The 15,485-nt window shown below is 45.5% G+C and overlaps 5 protein-coding genes across 5 annotated transcripts; 3 read left to right on the top strand and 2 right to left on the bottom strand.

The window, feature by feature from the left end:
- The first annotated feature begins 550 nt into the window (after positions 1-550).
- Positions 551-2,516, top strand: TrAtP1_007236 (uncharacterized protein). Its single transcript, XM_014092862.2, has 3 exons — positions 551-1,433; positions 1,486-1,626; positions 1,687-2,516. The coding sequence occupies exons 1-3, from the start codon at positions 682-684 to the stop codon at positions 2,453-2,455; spliced, it is 1,662 nt and encodes a 553-aa protein (XP_013948337.2). The 5' UTR covers positions 551-681; the 3' UTR covers positions 2,456-2,516.
- Positions 2,517-2,766: 250 nt separating this feature from the next.
- TrAtP1_007235 (uncharacterized protein) lies at positions 2,767-4,557 on the bottom strand (the record flags this gene model as incomplete). Its single annotated transcript, XM_066113441.1, has 5 exons — positions 2,767-3,008; positions 3,270-3,280; positions 3,347-3,862; positions 3,917-4,194; positions 4,252-4,557. The coding sequence occupies 5 exons, from the start codon at positions 4,555-4,557 to the stop codon at positions 2,767-2,769; spliced, it is 1,353 nt and encodes a 450-aa protein (XP_065969527.1).
- A 663-nt stretch (positions 4,558-5,220) lies between these two features.
- TrAtP1_007234 (uncharacterized protein) lies at positions 5,221-6,497 on the top strand (the record flags this gene model as incomplete). The annotated part of the gene is made up of 2 exons (XM_066113440.1): positions 5,221-5,491; positions 5,589-6,497. 2 exons carry the CDS (start codon positions 5,221-5,223, stop codon positions 6,338-6,340), a joined length of 1,023 nt encoding a protein of 340 aa, XP_065969526.1. The 3' UTR covers positions 6,341-6,497.
- A 1,217-nt stretch (positions 6,498-7,714) lies between these two features.
- On the bottom strand, positions 7,715-9,417 carry TrAtP1_007233 (uncharacterized protein). The gene is made up of 5 exons (XM_014092858.2): positions 9,412-9,417; positions 9,234-9,357; positions 8,796-9,177; positions 8,496-8,743; positions 7,715-8,438 (listed from the first exon to the last, which is right to left on the bottom strand). Exons 1-5 carry the CDS (start codon positions 9,412-9,414, stop codon positions 7,750-7,752), a joined length of 1,446 nt encoding a protein of 481 aa, XP_013948333.2. The 5' UTR covers positions 9,415-9,417; the 3' UTR covers positions 7,715-7,749.
- A 1,668-nt stretch (positions 9,418-11,085) lies between these two features.
- TrAtP1_007232 (uncharacterized protein) lies at positions 11,086-14,006 on the top strand. Its single transcript, XM_066113439.1, has one exon. It carries the CDS (start codon positions 11,369-11,371, stop codon positions 13,937-13,939), a length of 2,571 nt encoding a protein of 856 aa, XP_065969525.1. The 5' UTR covers positions 11,086-11,368; the 3' UTR covers positions 13,940-14,006.
- The last annotated feature ends 1,479 nt before the right edge of the window (positions 14,007-15,485 follow it).

The raw sequence follows: 15,485 nt of genomic DNA, 5'->3' as shown, positions 1-15,485 counted from the left end.
GAAACATGGCCCAATAGGTACAGCACAGGATATATCCAAAATAAACATAGTGCATGAATGAACGGTTGTGGCACCACTAGTGGCTTCCTGGAACGGAAGTAAGAGAGCTGGCAACACCCATATCCTTTTCTGGCTGCAGGGCTGCTCTGCACTCCACTCAATCAGATCCTCTTATGATATGAGATGTGTCTTAGACTAATGAGCTTATTGAATAGTGTGGTGAAGCCTATGCTATATCCACCTTTCGTGCCAAAGCTGGTGCCACACTGACCAGTGATATCGAAATGAACCCCCTCGACGACATTTCTCCGAATCCTCACATATAATTTATGTTCAGTCCCACTTGTCATGTTTTTGTACTATCGTAAATTCACGATTGTCATATTAAAGTATCCCGGGCATGGCGTAACCAAGACGTGGTATGGCCCCCCTTGCCGGCTGCTCCAGCGGCTGGATTTTAGCTATTACCAAATCTAGGTTGTTGCCTATCGACTTCGCTTTTATCCGTCCTACGGCAAGTAATTGCGATTTGTGACAAATGAAGAGTTATGGTAAATGTAACAGTTGGACTTTTATAAAGCCTCTTTCCATGACCTATTCAGCAGTTTCGCACTTCTACTTTATCCTATATTAGTCTTTCCGTTCTTCTACCTTCGCTCAATAAAACCACGCATCAGCAATATGATAGAAGAGGATCCAGAAAGCCGGGACGGCACTCAAAACTCGTCTTCAACACGGCTAGAAATGAAGAATGCCGATGAAAAGAGCCTCGAAAATTCGTCGGGAGTCCTTGGAGTGTCTAAGATGGCCTCCAAAGAGAATGAGACAAAGCAAAGAATTTCTTCTAGCCCCTCGGAAAATGCTCATTCGGATATGGAGGCAACCGATCCTGGCCTAGAACGGGCCGTTTCTCGTGTTCCGACTCTCTCCAAAAAGCGTGCTTATGCATTTATTACTGTTGTTGTACTTACGCAACTCGTCCAGATGATGGATTTTGGCAGTGGTATAGTCAGCGCGAGCATCATTGGCAATATTCTCGGCGTGACGCCAGCCCAAGCCGCTTGGATCGCCTCTTCATATCCTCTTACTCAGGGTTCATTCGTTCTCGTTAGTGGCAGACTCGGTGCAGTATTTGGGCATAAGAAGCTCTTGACGATTGGGTGTGCATGGTGGGTATTTTGGAATATGGCCACGGCCGCTTACGGAGGCACCATCATTAGCATCAGCATCATGAGAGCTCTGGCCGGGATCGGCGGTGGGCTGATTGTGCCGAATGCTGTGGCGCTGTTAACTATTGCTTTTCCTCCAGGCCGACAGAGAAATCTATCCCTTGCTCTGTTTGCCTCTATGGGCCCGGTGGGCGGAGCAGGAGGCTGTGTTATTGTCGGTATTTTCATACAATGGCTTCATTGGACCTGGCTCTTTTTCTTTCTGTAAGCCTGGCGTATCAAGGAAGACGCATTACTTTTACTAACAATTGCATAGTGCAACTCTCGGGCTCGTCGTGTATGGAATCGCCATTCTTATCATAGAAGAAGATCTCCCTCTAGACCCCACAGGCTCTATCGATTGGGTTGGGTCTTACTTGGCACTTGGCGGACTTATCTTGTTCAATATTGTTTGGAAGTAAGTCAATCATATTCCTGTGCCCTTCCCCAGGGACTCTTTTACTTACAAATATCACAGTCAAGCACCTGTAGTCGGTTGGGATGAGCCCTACGAGTACATTCTGCTCATCATCGCCGTGCTTCACTTTGCATTATTTATACTTTGGGAAGCCAAATATGCTCCAGTTCCCATACTACCAGTTGACATTTGGAGGGCGCCGTCATTCAGTGCCATTGTTGTGGTTCTATTCCTCATCTTCATGAGTCTTGGAATTTATCTTTGGTACGTAGTTGTCTTCCTTCTCAACATCCGCCACTACTCGGCTGTTATCCTGGGCTGTGTGTGGATACCAATGGCTATCTGCGGCGTTGGTGCAGCATTTTTGGCAGCATGGGCTGTACCTAGAATGCCCGCCCAGTTCCTTGTCGCAGCCGGGTGTGTAGGGGCAGCAGGGACAAATATCCTCCTCGCAACAACGCCAGTGCACCAGACTTATTGGGCCATGATCTTTCCTGCAATGATCCTCGTGGCCTTTACTGGGGACATGGTATTCGCGGCAGGCCAAATCATTGCAAGCAGTGGTGTATCAAGGCGTCATCAGGGCGCGGCAGGCTCACTTATTGGTATGCTTTTCACCTATGGAATGAGCACTGGTCTGGGATTCGCTGGGACTGTTGAACGATATGTTGACCCGGACGCCACGAACCTGTTGAAGGGATACCGAGCTGCAGCATACCTGGCTATTGGATTTGCTGTTGGTGGTCTCATCATTGATCTTATATTTGTTCGAATGAAGAAGAACACGACCGAAGGCTGGCAGGGTGAGGATGCTGAATTGAATGCCTAAGTACACAGTAGATCATGAATAGTGGGTTTCCAAAAGTATTAAAATAGTAAGCCTATATAGCTAATTAATCTTTGACTAAATTAAGTTATGGGGTATTAATTGAATCCATATTTGCTTTAGCAGCCATGTTTCGTAGGGCAACTTTGCTTTCCGCCAAAATGATGTATTAGCTAGAAATTGATTGAGCATTGAGTGCTAATTCTATACCACGGCCTCTGATACTGGAGCGATTGTAATGGTTACAAATGTCAAGAGCAAGAAATATAAAGATGATATGCCAAACTAAGCTGAGAAAATAGTCTTGCTATTTATTAATAGACATAGCGAAAGTTGACATTCTCCTTATCCGTCAAATCTTCCCATGCATGCAGCATTCGCTCATCTCGCGCCTGATAAACTCCAGCGGCCGCCAGATTATCTCGTTTCTTGTTCTCCCAAACTAGGTAAAAGCGCAAAGAAATGATCACAATGACAAGCAAAGTATAACACCCAAGGTGAGTAGCAAAAGCAATGAAATATCGAGGAGCGTTCCAATAAAGAAATACTTGAGGGCCTATTTTTGTGGATTAGCGTCAAAGTTGAACTTGGGTTCATGTTCTTTTTTTCTTCTCACCAATTGCATTGCCCGTAGCCCAGAAGATAAAATTCAGAGCGACAGCAACGCTCTTTTTTGTTTGCCCAGCAACATTTCGCGATAGCAGAGACAATGCTAGAGTTTGAGCAGCCCAGAAAGACATGGTAATATTATAACAGACCACGAGTCCAATTTTTTGACTCTTCGTATCTAGAGAGACTGTCATGAGGCAAATGGTACCGATGAAAGATCTATATCGCACCTGAATTAGCACTCTGTCTCCAACCCATCATTTAAATGCACGAATGGAAACGTACGGGATCACAAATGCGCCCATTATAGATAGGTTTTGGTTAGTCAATTTAACCAAGTAAGTTGAGCCCAGGAGTACAATGATGATATAAAACCCAAGCACCATGGCTAGCAATTGGGTCTGTAGCACTGTGAATCCCAGACTCTGGATAATGATGCCTTGGAAAGCGCCCAGGCCCGATGTAGGTAGAGTAGTACAGAGCTGGATCAAACAATAGCCCCAGATCTGGGGATCTTTCAGGCCTTCGATAAACTGGTATTTCTTCCATTTTCGGTTTTGGATGCCTGTCTGGTTGTCTCGGACTCTCTCAATCATGAGCGTTTTATCCTCTTCGCTGAAGCATTTGGCTCGCATAGGCGAATCAGGCATCCACCATGCAACAAAAAGCCCGAAAACGATAGAGATGGCCCCATAGATGAGGAATAACCACTTCCACGACTGTAAAGGCCCAGTCTTGATAAGGCTAAAACAGTAGGCGAGGAGGCCACCGACGATTTGCTGTGCGCCATTCATCATGTACCTGGGTTCAAGGGTGTCAGTATTTCACAGCGATTATTTGATGCTGTAGACCAACCAATAAGTGACCCGAGCAGCTTGCTCCTCCCGCCTGTACCACATTGAGGATAAGATGACAAACGATGGTTGACAAACTGATTCAAAAAGGCCAAGTAAGGTGCGCACTACAAGGAGTCCGGTAAAGTTCGTACACGCTGCAGTGCAGGCTAAGACGGAACCCCATGCAACAATATTGAAGCCAAGATACTTGCCAATCGGAACTTTGGAAATTATATAATTTTGAGGGTATTCAACAATGAGGATCGTGATGAAGACGCAAGTCGTCAACCAGTTATACTATAGTCCGGGCAACTTAGCAAGCCTATTATTATATAATCGTATGATTCAACTTACATCTTGCCCACTCAGGTGCGTGTCATCTTTAATGCCCATAATAGAGGCAAAAGACATTGTACCCTTATCAATGGCCTGCAAAAAATATGTTGATATCATCACCACCAAGATACGTCGGTCGATTTTCCGACGTAACTCGATATTCTTTTCTTGGCTAATGGTGATTCTAGCATCGGCAATGTACTTGGCAAGCTCTTTATCGACTTGCTCGTAATCAGTGTGGTCTTTCTCAAGCGTGTTTGACAATGTTGCATTGACATTGTTCTCAATTTCGCTGATACTTGGAGTCAGCTTTAGTGGCGCCATGTTGGAATGAGAGGTCGATTCCAGCTATCTCTCGTTGCGCGCCTAATGAGCTAGGTTAACGCGATGCTTTATTCAACTCCATCACAGCCCTCCGAGCGATGCCAAGAATTTCCCCTCAGCAGGTGATCAACATTGGGTCACATACAACCGGCTCCTTGCCTTAGCAACGGTTCTAAAAATGAGATTTAGTGTAGAGCGGATGAAGCCGCTTTTGGAAATCTCGCTTCTATTCGCACCGAAGGACGAGTTACCTCGTTGGCAGAATGTAGGTAGCTTTCCATATAATCCACCAATGGGCGTACAGTTACTCTTTGTTGCCACCAAATGCCTGCTCTATGAGACTAATTAATAGAGTAAACTATTATGCTTGTAGCGCTGCGGGGCAGTTTCCATTCGCCGAGTCTAATACCCCGGATTATCATTCTACTTGTATCCATTGCTCGCTGTAAAATGAGCCGAGCCGATGTTTGTCGCTTTCTCCCCAAAAGCTTAGTTTCGACCACGGGCAATCTCCTCCGAGGGCTACGCGCCATTCTTACAATATTTCATGACAACTCTTTGATGTCCAACTGTCGCTGGTTCCCAGCAGCTCAACTATTCACCTCCCGACCTCTCTACGTCATACCAATCAATGTGCATAGCCAATTTGAGGCACAGCAAGCCATGTCTTCTAAAGCACTTGGATTTGATGCAAAACAGATACATTCCACAATACAACTTCTGATCCATGGCCTGGTCAACATTAGAGATGAGACTGGAGAGTTTCTTATGACTCTAGCAGATGGCCGGGTTATAGACACAAAAGGATGGAACGACTGGGAATGGACGCACGGCATTGGCCTCTATGGGATATGGCATTACTACCAGGTTACTGGTGATGCAAAGTATCTTCAGATAATCGAAGACTGGTTCCAGAATCGATTTGACTCGGGCGGTACGACAAAGAATATCAACACTATGGCAGCCTTTCTTACTTTGGCTTACGTTTATGAGAAGACCGGGAATACCACTTACTTTCCCTGGTTAGACAGCTGGGGGGGAATGGGCATATCACGACTTGAAGCGAACCAAATTTGGAGGAATGCAACACATTACATATCTGGAAGAAAACGACCAGCAATTATGGGATGACACCCTCATGATGACCGTGTTGCCATTGGCCAAGATTGGAATGGTATTGGGTCGCCCCCACTACGTGAAAGAAGCAAAGTATCAGTTTTTGCTCCACCTTCAGTATCTATTTGATACTAAGACGGGTCTCTTTTTCCACGGATGGACTTTCAATGACGGTGGCCATAACTTTGCGTCTGCACGGTGGGCGCGTGGGAACAGCTGGCTCACTATTGTCATACCAGAATTCCTCGAATTGTTAGATCTAGCTTCTGACGATCCGTTTCATATTCATCTCAAGTCTACGTTAACCGCGCAATGCGAGGCTTTAAAAACTTTGCAGGCGCCAAGCGGGCTTTGGCGCACATTATTGGACCATTCGGAAGAAGAAGGGTCGTATGTGGAATCCAGTGCAACAGCTGGTTTTGCATTCGGCCTGTTGAAGGGACATAGGAAACGTTATATTCAGCCGGGCTATCGTGAAGTTGCATTCAAAGCTGTACAAGGTGTTTTGAAGAACATTAGTTCAGATGGGCAATTACTAAACACATCCTTTGGAACAGGCATGGGATCCAACTTGGAGTTTTACAAAAAGATTCCAATCACGCCTATGCCTTACGGCCAGGCAATGGCAATTCTAGCGCTGGTTGAAGTCTTGAAGGTCTTCATATAGGAAATTAGTAAGAGCTCAATCGAAGGACAACGCCTTTTTTTCTTGCCCAGGGAAGAAAAGTTGTTTCTCCGAAGCTCTCATTTTGTATTACCCTTTTTTTGTTTACTCATCTTGTCTTTGTTCAACCGAGGAGAAAGAGGGGGGGGTGGATTATTCCCAACGTGTATTATCGTTTCGATAACCCTACGACTCAATCGTCGACGAATTAAGAGCATCTTGTGGTTAAATATAATTAGCTTTCTTTATGCTTCTTCATCTACCATGTTTAAACGCTGGATACTATTCCTTTTATAGGAAATGCATGTTGCCTAAATGGCTAATAATCTCATCCACTCTATTCATCCCTGCTATTGCGACGTCAAAGTGGTTCAATCCTTGTAAACTACCTACAGCCCTATGGAAACTCGGAGAGATTAGATATACCGATCCTTGAGAGAATGCTACGTTAAACGGACGTATATTGATCTCATATGCGAAATTTGCGGCCCCTATGTCGAATTAGGCCAAGGCAACTTAACAGGGAGGTCTACAGAAAGTCTATAAAGTAAAGTCCTTTCAGACCGAGTAGCCGCTGAAAAGAGGTATCAAGATCATCCTAACATCTATCATCATACAAGAGCCCGACCCAATCTCTCGCAAACTAACGAAAATGAAGATCACTGTGAGTAACCCAACTGACTCTGCAAACATCTCCATTTTATCTTACCTGTATCTGTAGATACTTCTTCTTTCCGCCTGTTCTGCAGCATTCGCTCAAAGTCCAGTTCTATTCAATTCCTACACAAACGCAAATTGCGCGGGCGGAATAGTAGTTGCAACAACAGTCGTTCAACCAGGAGACTGTACGAGCTCAGCTTCGTCCTTTGCAAGCTCTCAGTACAGGGGCACCCAGTTTGACAACACTGAACAGAATGTGGCGTTCTACAGTGACGATAATTGTCTCAATGAGGTTACAGGAGTTACGGTTGAAGTAGGCGACGGCTATAACTGCTTTACTTTCAATGGGGGTCAGCCCAAGAGTGCAAAATGGCTAGCATAGGATCTTCTTAGCAGTTGAAAACTATGACAGTTTCTATTATCCGACCCTTGAATAAACATCTATAAAGAATAATTATATACTCTTGCTTTATTATACACGTTCGCGTGAGTTTCAGATAACATTATATATGTCGATGTTTTGTTCATATGGTCTTCAACTATGCTTTATGCATAGGGAGAAGCGATATCGGTCAACCAGTTACATCAAGAAGTTTTCAGTCACTCAGTTGTCACAATACACAAAAGTTGAAAATGTCTGTATATTTATCCAAGACTTAATGTGCCACAACATTAGTGTATATGGCTTTGAAGACTCATCTAAAAGAAAATGAGTAGCTAAGGAAAATAGAAGCAGCTGAGCTAATCTTGATTTACAAGAATGAGGGGTTGGCATTGGTAAGAAGCTGCACGAAGTAAGCCTGGAACCAAGAACCAGCCTCGGGAGCGGGCTGCAGAGCATCTGACAAGCCACAGTGGTAATCGTATCGTGTCGCAGATGTGTTGCTGGTTCCGTCACATTCACCGCCTGGCTTAATCCAAGTGAATGCATCAAGCAGAGAATCTCCAGTGTTGGCAGAAGGGCGAATGCCGAATCCAGTGCCAATGACATTGCACCAGTCACCCCACGCCTGCTGGCCGGTGGGCTGCTTGCCGGAACGACCCTGGTCGGTAATGAAGTAGGTGTTGCTCCAGCCTTGCTGAGTGAGAAGGGGTGAAATGGCGTGAATGTACAACTGCTCGTTGTAAACGGAGTTTCCTTGAGTGTATGACGGAGCAGAAGTGATGTTCCATCCATTGTAGTTTGCAACGTTGGTAGCCAATCCACGAACCGCTCGGGGTGACGATGCATTCTTGTACACGCTGGCGAACAGTTGAGCCGCTGGCTGCTGATTGGCGGGCCAGCCAAGCCATCCTGCGTGGCCGGCATCGAGGTACATGGCAACGTTGGGGAGGTTCAGCTGCGTAATAGCATAGTTGATGCATTCCAAGTAAGCGGCCTGAGCGTTTGAGCACTTCGCAACGCTGAGGTTAGTAACAAGATTGGCGAGAGAGTCAGGCTCTATAGAATGGCATGTTAGCTCAATTGCAACCTCTCGTCAAGGAAGAAAAGCTTTACCAATGACCAAGATAGTCCGAATATCGGAGTACGTCTTCAGAATGCCGACAATGGTGTCAATGTAGTTCTTGTAGTTGGCTACTCCGTTGTCCGCGATAGAGTACTCTCCGTTGGAGGCAGCAGCAGCGCAGTCACGGTCAGGCAAGTCGTACACAACGAACTGACCAGCGTAGTTGCCTCCGGCCTTGTTTGCGGCACGGATATCTGACAATGTCGAGCTCAACAGGCTAGTCTTGCTAAGAGTATCCCTGCATCGCTAGTCAGTAGTTGTAAGACTATTAACATCTCTGAAGCACTTACAGCCACATGAACGACGGTACCTTTGCAGCGGCCGCTGCAGCAGTAGCCATGGCTCCGGACAAACTGGGAATCGCCGAGCTGCTTACTTCCTGGGCGTAGAAGCTATTAGCCCAGGGGTTGATTCCAGAAAATGGGTTGCCCTGGTAAGTAGCAGTTCCTGATCCAACTGGAGGTGGTGGCGTAGAAGAGCTTGGCGGGGGGAGTCGTTGAGCTTGATCTAACTGTCGTGGATGACGCGCGGGTAGAGGAAGCGAGTGTAGAGGAACTCGAACCTCCTCCGGAGCCAGGAAGACATTGTGAGTAGTAGGGGTTGGAGACGACACATGAGCTACCAGAAGCACAGCATGTTGCTCCAGACCAACCTTGGCCTCCGCATTGTCCCCTATTGCATCGGCATTAGTATATATATACCTCTTGAAACGTGACATCAAGTCTCACCAAACGCTAGCGCAAGCCTGTCGTTCTTCCACGACAGGGGCAGAGGCTGCCAATGCGGCCAAAGTAGCCAAAGTAGCAAATACACGTCCCGCCATGTTGATACGGTCACAGAATGTATTGGACACTGCGTATGGTTAACTAGCTGGAGAGCAAAGTTGTAAGTTTTGGGAATCATTACCATTTTATAACAATCGATTCATGCTCTTCTAGATTCATCATTCGGCCAAGGTTGCATTCGGCAAGACAGGATAAATTCTACTGAGCTTGCAAAAGGCATGAAGTATAGCCTTCAGTGGCGGCTAATGAATATTCGCCCCACTCCATTATATATTACCCATTAAATAAGGTGGTATAATGCGCCGTCAATTTATAATACTAACGGAGTCTGGCATACCATAATTCAGCCTCGTACGACGGCTAATCAAGATTGCTGTGTTTTCTGCTGCATGCTGTCCCGTTTCTTCAATCGCTTGTTGCATCATGTGCAGCGTATCCATCCGTAGCGGCTAATAAATTAGGCTTCCGCTTTATAAGGCATCAGCTTCCCCTTGTAGCAAACATGGAATTCTCAGTTGAGTACAGAGAAACATACGCAATAGTATTAGGCTCAAATAGTCGTGGCTAATTTATTGATCTCCTAATATCATGACATATAGAATTGTTTCAGAACGCATGGATATTTCGCCGAACGCTAAAATAACACAAACTTTACAGGCTAAGTAACACAAATATGCATTTCGCAACATGCTAGTCATAGCCAGGGCTGTCATGTCACTGGAATTGAGCTCAATGATTGAATGAGATCGCATGCGTTGAGTAAAGTGCTCGCCTTGTAATATAATTGGACACAAGCAGATACGCATATGTAATCTTTGCATCGACTTTCATTGAGGTTGTGAGCAGGGACGCGATGTAAACGACTTCAACTGCACACTTCATACCCAACAAGTCATAAAGAAGATATGACTATTTCTATAGGATATAGTACCAACATCAGCTACCTACGTAGAAAAAGATTTAATCAGTAGGATTTCATATTGTCTTCCCTGGAGCTGTAATGAAAATATCGAGATAGCTCTTCAACAGCCGTTAAGTGATGAGAACATTAGTTCCCGCCGATTTAATTTTTATATGGTAAAGATTGCGTCTTAAACTATCTCTGAAGAATTCTATATGGTTAAGCCTCTTTCAGCCAAGAAAAAGAGATGAGAAGAAAGAGGAGGAGAGTGAGAGAAGAAAAGGTTGCGGGAGGAAAGCTAAAAGTTGAATTGGAGCTAATCAAGACTGATACCTAGTTAACAGGTGTAATTTACTAATCTTCGATTCTGGTACTACGTATTCTATAAAAAAGTCGCGGCTATTGCGAAATGGACGGTGAACGAAAGGATAGTTCGCTAAGTTAGGTTTAGATGAAAAGTTAACATCGGCAGCTCATTCAATTATTTCACTTAGCATGCCTACATCGAGGTGTTGTTGCTTCTAAGTTCAATAGCCTACGGGAATGAAACTGCTCATAATTGAGCCACGTAACGTTCAAGTTGATGTAATAAGGATTGTGAACTTACTACTCTCATTCTTTACAAACAATAAAGAGATAGCATAAACTATATAATACTCTATTATCTTGCAATCTTGCTTGAAATTTACTCAAAAGCCTCTCGCTTCAGGGTAGTCAGAGGTTTTGTTCTGAACCAGAAGAAGTAGAAAAGCGCCCTTGGATGCATGTACATCAGTATGTATTACCCCGCAAAAAGTGGGAGCGATATACATCTTGAGCTGCCTAAATAGGTGCTGGTTCGATGCAATCCTGTTAGATCATAAATACTAGCCTCTGTCGCGAATGCTCACGCTCGCCGACTATTGGACCGAGCAGTGTTAAGTCGTGCATAGAAATGGTATATTAGTCTTTCATTATGGCAAGATGCTGCCGAAACATGCTGCTTGCATTTTTACAGAACGTTGTTTGCTTCACGGTGTTGGAGCACAATGGTCGTGTTATGAGCATACCTTGCTATCTCGGGGTTCTCATTTACAACATTAACTCATCAGCAAGATATCAACGGCTTTAACATTTCCCCGTACCACGATTTCGTAGCTATCTACGCGCGATTTGGGCTAAAGTAGCGCTTGGAACCATGCATAAGCCATCCATTCCTTCGGCACTGCTCGTGCTATCGTTGAAGCTCTTCGCAGAAGCCTCGACAGGGCCGGAACGCTCCCCACGCCTCGACGAGACAAGCGAAACTACCTCTTACCACGCGAATGCTGGGAATCTCAAATATGTTAACCCTTTCATTGGCACTCAAGGCGGTGACCCAAACGATAATGGCGGCATGATCCCATCGGTTGCTCCTCCGTTCGCGATGACGCGCTGGACACCGCAAACACGCGAGAATTACATCTCCCAAGTGCCTTATTCGAACTGGGACGATCGAATCCACGGTTTCCAGGCGACGCATCAACCGGCGATCTGGATGGGTGAAAATGGGCACGTTACACTTATGCCAGGACTTGGCGATGAGATCCAACCGCTCTTTCAAAAACGAGGACTTGCCTTCAAGAAGAGCGATGAGAGTAGTACGGCATATGTCTATGAAGTAAAGCTCGACGCAACGTCAGTGGGTGAATATGGATGGAATTTGACCGAACAGGCAGCCTCTGAGCAGTTTGGAGACCAATGCCCGCCTTGCCCGGGAGGAGCCGCCCCAGTACCAGATACCGTCAGAGATGGGACAAATGGTCGCACGAGGCGGAGCTTGGATAATGATGTTGGTGATGTGCTGGGGAGATATTCACCGAGAGCTGCTTCCAGCAATTCTGGCTCGACCGGTGGAAACCAGAGCTCGATTAAAGTATCGATGAGCGCGTCTGCGCACGTGGGCCATTTAAGGATCGATTTCGACAACGAGAACAAGCAACAGCCATCTGTGTTTATTCAAGCAAGCCGGCTCAATTGGACCGGCCACATCGATATTGATGAAGCCCGCCACGAGATTTCTGGCAGCAATCCTCAAAGGCACGATTACAACTTGGGTCCGGATCGCCCCAAGTCGTTCAACATGTTCTTCGTCTCGCGGTTCTCCGTGCCTTTTGAGTCCTATGGCGTTACCCAGGGCGGAAAAGTCATAGAAGGAAAGACAACGATTAACGGCAAATTCGTTGGCGGCTATGTCAAGTTTAACAAGTCTGTTCAACGCGTGGAAGTGCGCACGGGGGTATCTTATATAAGTGTTGCTCAAGCTCGAAGAAACCTCGACACCGAGATTCCTGACGGCTCATCATTCGATACCACGGTTCAAAATGCAAAGGCAGCGTGGCTGGACAAATTAGGTCGCATAACTGTGACAGGTGTGAATAAGACCGACTCAGAACACGACCAGCGGACCGTTTTCTATACCGCTCTATTCCACGCGCTACAATATCCCAGTGATTTCTCTGAGCCTACTACAAGCGCCAGTGGCGGAACACGCCTGTTTTATAGCGGTTATACGGATAGTGTCCACGCAGAACAAGACTCGTACTATCAGTCTTGGTCCATTTGGGACACCTACCGGGCTGAGCATTCTCTATTGGCTCTCCTTGCGCCTGAGCGCGTTGACTCCATGATGCGTACATTGTTGCGTATATTCGACTGGACTGGGCGCCTCCCACTCTGGGCCAACCTAGTTGAAACCAATATAATGATCGCTACGAATGCGGACGTTATACTTGCAAATGCGCTCATACGAGGTTTCCAAGGCTTTAATGTTACAAACGCTTGGAAGGCTGTTCAAACTGATGCGTACAAGCCTCCCGAAAACGATACAGAGCTTCTATACTACGACAGGGAACCATTTACTCCCCGCGAAGCGCGCGCAGGCCTTACAAGCTATCTTGAGCATGGATGGGTGGATAATGACCATTGGTCTGAAGCTGCAAGTCGAACGCTGGATTACTCACTCAACGACTATGCTTGTGCTGTTGTGGCTGCGCACTCGGGCAACAATGAATCTTCCAAAGAGCTCATGGCGCGCTCGAAGAATTACGCGAAGCTTTGGAATTCAGAGACAGAATTTATGCAGACACGCAATAACAATGGCACATTCGCCCTAGACAGCTGGGGATGGACTGAGGGGGATAAATGGGTTTATACATTCGACGTAATGCACGACGTTAATGGTTTAGCAGCACTCTTCAAGAACGGGAAGAAGGGCATGAAGTCTAAGCTCGATGCACACTTTGGTGGAGGCCACAACATGCAAAGTAATGAACCATCACATCATGTGCCATATCTGTATTCTGCGATTGGATATGCTTCCAGCACGGCAGAGCAGGTGCGCAGTATTGCTTGGGACAATTACAATGCTACAGCAAGTGGATTGAGTGGGAACGAAGACTTGGGCCAGATGAGCGCCTGGTATATCTTCTCAGCGCTGGGGTTTTATCCAGTGAATCCTGCAAGCGACGAGTATATTGTAGGCACGCCATTCTTCGACGAAGTCAGAATAGTGTTACCAAAGGGCCCCTTGGGAGGAGGACAGGCGCTAGTAATTTCTGCACCTGGAGCAGGGACTGAGGGTAAAAGCTATGTCAAGTCTCTCAAAGTCGACGGTAAGAGTATACGTCGGCCTGTGCTACTGCATAGCGAGATTGTTAAAGCTAGGAGGATTGAGTTTGAGATGAGTAACCAACCTACATCTTGGGGGTCAAAGATTGAACTGAGCTAGGCTTTTAATTTTCCAAGTGTAATGGGTAGTATAAGAATGAAACGACGAGATATAATGTAAGAGAATAAACCACGTAGTGGTGATATCTATTTATACAGATACTCTCTCTAAACTCTTTTTTAGCGCAAAGAATTTTATAGATAAATTTTCTTGAGGCAAGACTGAGACTGACAAAGTTGAAACCATTCAGCAAGTTTACGAATCTAGAACGAAGTATCAAATGTCGCTCTTTGGCTACATATTTATTCTCGCATCTAAAAATAGGATGCGGCAATGAGTGCTGTGCAACAAGGCTCCTTGTAACTCAGGTAGTCATTGTACTAAAGTGCCAAGGTCAATCTGTAGTTATGAAGGTGTAGGAGGTGTAGGGCTTCGCTCTCTTTTCTGGATTTAGTCTTCTGCTTTCAGTCTCTCTTCTTTTACTTTTTCCTGGCTGTCGCTGGCACCTAAAACACATGGCTTTTCTCTGTGCATTTATACAGCCTCTGCTGAATCTTTTCCTCCTTTATTCTTATCTTACTAAGTATAGACCGAGGCTAGTTTGATCCACTGACGGCAGATGCAACAATGGTAGCCTCAGCGATGACGATGATGATGACGACGCCTACGGAGTAATATACACGCACAGATTTTTCCACCTGTAAATTATTTTTACCTTCATTCCACCTTTCTCAATTCTACGTTCAGAATGATACCATCTTAGAAAGAGAGCTCGATTTGATGTTTTGGAAACCCTCAAGTAGTAACATTACGAATAGTTTGTAAGGTGTATGTGTACGTTAAGTTACTCTTTATACTGAAAAAGAGTCCAACACTTAATGCTGCAGCTTGTAGAGTTTAGTGACTGATTTTGATGCGGTGCACTTTGCAATTTTATAACATCTGGCCCATAACTAGAAATCGCAAATTCACTAGTACAACAAAGAGGCGGCTCTATATTTCTCTTCGATCCGATCCGGACAAAGATTCAGTTCGCCAAGCTTCTTGTTAGATCAGCGCTTGGGGGTACCTTCAAGTCTTGTCTTATCCCTGGTGCTAAATCTAGGACATCTATGATTCACCGAATGATTTGTATGGATTCAGAGTGTTGAATTCTGTTTTGGGAAAACTCCGAGAGCCAACCCGTTTTTATTAGCGGGCTGCTACTTCGACAAGTGCGTAGCTTGGGTACAGTAGCCGCAATTCGGTTGCTGTAGGTCCACTAAGGGCAAGGATGTACGACGCGTGTCTACCAGGGCGTTAGCGATTGGTACCAGAGATGAGTAAACTTCAAGCTCTGCCTACGTGTGTGTGGGTGATGGTGAGGCTTGTTACATTGGAAAATTTCGTGTTGTAATGTGCCTATCCCTGACAGCGTGGCTTCTATCAACAAATCGTAAAGCTTAACTTAATTTCGATTCGTGTTCTAATTACAGCTGATCCACTCTCAACGAGTTTGAAGTTGTAAATTTAGGTAGATAGCCTGCTTCTGAATGATTATTAGTTACGCTTTTGGCTACTAAAGATCCAGGAACGCTTCAATGTCGGACACTTGACTGCTGATAGT

Source organism: Trichoderma atroviride, chromosome 4, assembly GCF_020647795.1.
Source record: "Trichoderma atroviride chromosome 4, complete sequence".
NCBI lineage: Eukaryota > Fungi > Ascomycota > Sordariomycetes > Hypocreales > Hypocreaceae > Trichoderma > Trichoderma atroviride.
The sequence above is the reverse complement of the archived record's forward strand: the minus strand, read 5'-3'. Positions and strand labels throughout refer to the sequence as shown.

What these genes read in the sequence shown, in the direction of transcription:
- TrAtP1_007236 (XM_014092862.2), top strand. Translation starts at nt 682, where the DNA reads ATGATAGAAGAGGATCCAGAAAGCCGGGACGGCACTCAAAACTCGTCT. An exon ending in ACCTGGCTCTTTTTCTTTCT is followed by an intron (nt 1,434 to 1,485) that starts GTAAGCCTGGCG and finishes ACAATTGCATAG; the next exon opens with TGCAACTCTCGGGCTCGTCG. An exon ending in TTGTTCAATATTGTTTGGAA is followed by an intron (nt 1,627 to 1,686) that starts GTAAGTCAATCA and finishes CAAATATCACAG; the next exon opens with TCAAGCACCTGTAGTCGGTT.
- TrAtP1_007232 (XM_066113439.1), top strand. Translation starts at nt 11,369, where the DNA reads ATGCATAAGCCATCCATTCCTTCGGCACTGCTCGTGCTATCGTTGAAG.
- TrAtP1_007233 (XM_014092858.2), bottom strand. An exon ending in GTACCGTCGTTCATGTGGCT is followed by an intron (nt 8,744 to 8,795) that starts GTAAGTGCTTCA and finishes CTAGCGATGCAG; the next exon opens with GGATACTCTTAGCAAGACTA. An exon ending in TCGGACTATCTTGGTCATTG is followed by an intron (nt 8,439 to 8,495) that starts GTAAAGCTTTTC and finishes GCCATTCTATAG; the next exon opens with AGCCTGACTCTCTCGCCAAT.